Raw genomic sequence first — 4,086 nt, 5'->3', positions numbered from 1 at the left:
CGAAATGGACAGGATGAGAGAGGCTGATATGCAAGTAGAAACTGGGCAGATGCCAAGAAACATCTCAGGGGAGGATCAAGTCTTTAATGACTCTAGTCTCCAATTTGCTCCCAGTTCCAAGACAGAAAATTACAAAGACTATCCATAATCTTTATAAGCCTCACTGGGTCACCAACTTTTACTCCAGCTCTTGTAGGCATCTCCTGACTTGGAGAACAAAGAAGTATACTCTGGGGTCACCCAATCTGAGAAAGGCTCTTCCTGGATAGCACAGTTCAGCTCTCCACCTCTGGACAGGAGAAGGGAAGAAAGGTAAGGGGGCCTTCCATTCTTGGTATATGTGGTGTTTGCTCTGAGCTCACATCCCTGTGTTTCTACCATTGATTGCTTAATAGAGGGAGTCATGGTACTTCTCTCAGGGAAAGGCAGGAGATAGAATCATCCTTTTGAAAACTGGGTGCTGAAAGCTCCTGCTGTGGAAGTTTAAAATGGGGATAATAAGACCTTTCTCTCTTCTGAGCCAACTCTGCATATTTTTCTCTTTATTTCAGTCATTCAAATCTTCTTTCACAGAGAGATTGCTGCCTCTTTTATTCATTTAAAAAGCAAAGCCCCATGTAGATATTGTTTGCCAGAGCTGAGATGCTGTACAGTAGGTTTCATTGCTTTTCAAAATTACTCTCTTTGTGTTGGGCATGGTGTGCACACCAGTAATCATAGCGGCTCGGGAGGCTGAAGCAGGAGGATCACTAGTTCAAAGCCAGACTCAGCAAAAGTGGGGCACTAAGCAACTCAGTGAGATCCTGTCTCTAAATAAAACATAGGGCTGGGGATGTGGCTTCATAATGGGTGCATTACTTACGGAATGCCCCTCAGCAAGTCCAGAGGAGAATATATCCTCTGTCCACTTGAAAGCCTCCTGTCTCTGTGAGCCTTCTGGATTCTGAAGTCATGGCTGCCTTGGACACTGGAAAGGGCCTTTGGGTTCCCATATTTATTGCTTGCTGACTTCTACCACCTCTTTCGTTCCTTTTTTCACTGGCTTTTCTCCCCCTTTGTTTCTCAAGTTCACTTTATGCTAGATTTAATTTCATCCACGATTTTGACTGCCACGTTGCATATAACTTGGGAGTTACTCCTCTGCTTTTCTCTGATGAGCACACAGTGATGATGTCAAAAGTGTAGAACCTGATGTGTTCAAATCCACAGCGTATGAAACAGGGATCAATCCCTCATCCTGCTTATTCTCTATGAAATGGGGAAAATCCTAATTCTTACCTCATAGACTCTTGAGAGGACTCAAAAGGAAATTATCTGGTAAATTCTCAATCAGCTCCTGTTTATCACTAAGATATGATCTGGTCTTCTTTCCCCAGTTCAGATTTGCATGAGAAACTAAACACTCCAATCTTAGCACTCTCTTCTGTTTCCCCTCACAGGCTTCACTGACACAAAAGTTTTTTTATTTGTTTGTTTTACCAAGAAAGAAAATGCTACTAGGATCTTTAGGAAGAGAGAATGCAGTAGGTCTACATTATACACACCACTCAATAGTACTCCATAGAGGGTCAATCACTTCAAATACCTCTTTTCAGTGGCACTCAGACCTCACTCCTACATTATACTTCCTATTCCACACTGCTGAGAAATTCTGCTAAGACACAAATGCTACCCCCACTGTGCTCCAAAACTGTTCTCAGTACTGAACAAAGCCATCTTGAATCCTTACTCCAAAGGCACTTCAGTAGTCAATATGCTATTAGGACACAGGTGATGAATTATAAAACACCCAGAGCTGTTCACAATAAAAATTACGATAAATTATTTTTACTTTCTGTTTTACGTGTGTGTTCTAATGCGTTTTATGGTATTTATCTCAAATCATCTAACACTCTAAGTCTCCCTCCCCTTTCATGCATTCATCCATTGAACGAGTATTGAGAACCAGTGGACCACACATATCTCAGCACTGCTAATGTCAAAAATGACAATTTTCTTCTATATCTGACACACTGAGCAGTTTCTAGACCCAGCCATTCTCTCTCCTGTCCTAGTAAGAGCTCACATTTTCCTCATGGTCACAAAGCCAAGTTCTTTTCCTCCATGAATGAAACACTCATGGTCATGGGGGTATCATGACCACCCTTGCATCTGCCTCAATTCCTACAACTGAGAGAAAATTTCAAGGACAAATCAGATCTGGTCCACAGCTCAAGCCCATTAAGTGGGAGTGTTTGGATCATAGCATATTGCTATGTCATTTATTTTCAGGTCAGAGAGCTCAAGCTATTCAGAATATGAGTACTGAATTTGAATCCATATTTCAGAACACCCCCCCGAGCCCTTGATACATAAGTTCATCTCCATAATCCTGTTTTTATTTTTCCTCTTTGAAGTGGAGAGAGTAATTCCCACATAGCAAGATGATACTTAAAATCAGATCTCATGCATCAGTGCTCAAGTCTTGTTTTGTTACCAGGGTCACCAGTGGAGAGATTGGAAGCATGAATTCAACCATCCCAGTCTGGAAGACAGAAGCCACACCAACCGCTAGGAATCACATGAGCCCTCATCCAACTTGTAACATGAATAACATGACCTCAAAAATGCTGACCTTCATCATTTTGCTGGTTGGACTGGCAGGAAATGTGGCTGTGCTCATACTCCTGGGCTTCCGCATACGCAGGAACGCCTTCTCTGTCTACATCCTCAACCTGGCTGCTGCTGACTTCCTCTTTCTCTGCTTCAATTCCACTGCTTTTGTACTAGATGTCATCAAAATGTTCCTTCGCTTCTCTGTCCCTACTTATGGCATCGTACGAACTGGGGGAATCATGTGCTACATTGCAGGCCTGAGCATGCTCAGTGCTATTAGCACTGAGCGCTGCCTGTCGGTCCTGTGCCCCATCTGGTACCACTGCCACCGCCCTACACACATGTCAGCTGTCGTGTGTGCCCTGTTCTGGGCCCTGTCCATGTTACTGAGCATCCTGGACAGGGTCTATTGTTTAAAACTGTCTATGAGTTTTGTGATTGGTCGATGTAAAATTGTTAACTTTATTATAGCTGCGTGGCTGATGTTTTTATTTGTGATCCTCTCAGGGTCCAGCCTGACACTACTGGGCAGGATCCGCTGTGGATCCCGGAGGATGCAACTGAGCAGGCTGTATGTGACCATTCTGCTCACAGTTCTGGTCTTCCTCCTCTGTGGTCTGTCATTTGGCATCTATTTGTTCCTGGTCTACTGGATTCACAATGATTCTTATACACTAGGTTGTCTTAATATGGTTTCATTTGTCTTGTCCTCTGTTAACAGTGGAGCCAACCCCATCATTTACTTCTTTGTCGGCTCCTTTAGGCAGCGGTCCCAGAACCTCAAGCTAGTGCTTGAGCGGGCTCTGCAGGACACTCCTGAAAAGGATAAAGGTGGCAACAGCCTTTCTCAAGGAACCCTGGAGATGTTAGAGAGCAGAGTGGGACAGAGATGAAGAGCCTCTGTCCGATTGCCTCAGATGTCTGTCTGAGAATCAACAGTGTCCTGCCACATTTGACTGCTGCCTGCTCCTCTCTCAGCCCCTGAAATGCCTCTGTGATTTTCCATAGTCTCCAAGTGCATTTATGTTAACCCAGATTTTCTTATTTTTCTTAGAGAAAGCTCTCTGACGTAGCATGCCTCAACTCTTTTCTGTATTTTTTGATAAATGTTTCATCAAATATCCTCTAGATTTTTCTTATTGACGCTTTTCTTTGAAAATTTCATTCTAATGGAAAGAATTTTTCTTCAAAATCATGATTTTTTTTATTTATGACTGTTTTCTACCTGAAGTTACAGAAAACAATTATTCCTTATTTCTCTCTGTGCTGTGAGTGGATCATCTTGGGATCTGTGTTGGGACATTGCTGCAGGTAGAAAGCTTGTTCTGAATGAGTTCTGAATCTGAGGCAACAACATTATCAATACACTATGCTATCTGGGAAAGCAGAAGTGATTTTTGTTGCTGTTCTCCAGTAGATTGTATAGATTTTGGTAGAAGAGATCTCCTTGGACATACCTGTCATATTGGTGTAACTGGTATAAATCCTCCC

At 42.8% G+C, this 4,086-nt stretch overlaps 1 protein-coding gene across 1 annotated transcript; it reads left to right on the top strand.

The window, feature by feature from the left end:
- Nucleotides 1–2,504: 2,504 nt before the first annotated feature.
- LOC308641775 (mas-related G-protein coupled receptor member X2-like) lies at nt 2,505–3,488 on the top strand (the record flags this gene model as incomplete). The annotated part of the gene is made up of 1 exon (XM_081280377.1): nt 2,505–3,488. The coding sequence occupies one exon, from the start codon at nt 2,505–2,507 to the stop codon at nt 3,486–3,488; it is 984 nt and encodes a 327-aa protein (XP_081136503.1).
- Between the last annotated feature and the right edge of the window lie 598 nt (nt 3,489–4,086).

This window comes from Spermophilus citellus (genome assembly GCF_964194105.1).
Source record: "Spermophilus citellus genome assembly, chromosome: 2".
NCBI classification, from domain to species: domain Eukaryota; kingdom Metazoa; phylum Chordata; class Mammalia; order Rodentia; family Sciuridae; genus Spermophilus; species Spermophilus citellus.
Note: the sequence above shows the minus strand (reverse complement) of the source record. Positions and strands in the feature narration are given on the sequence as shown.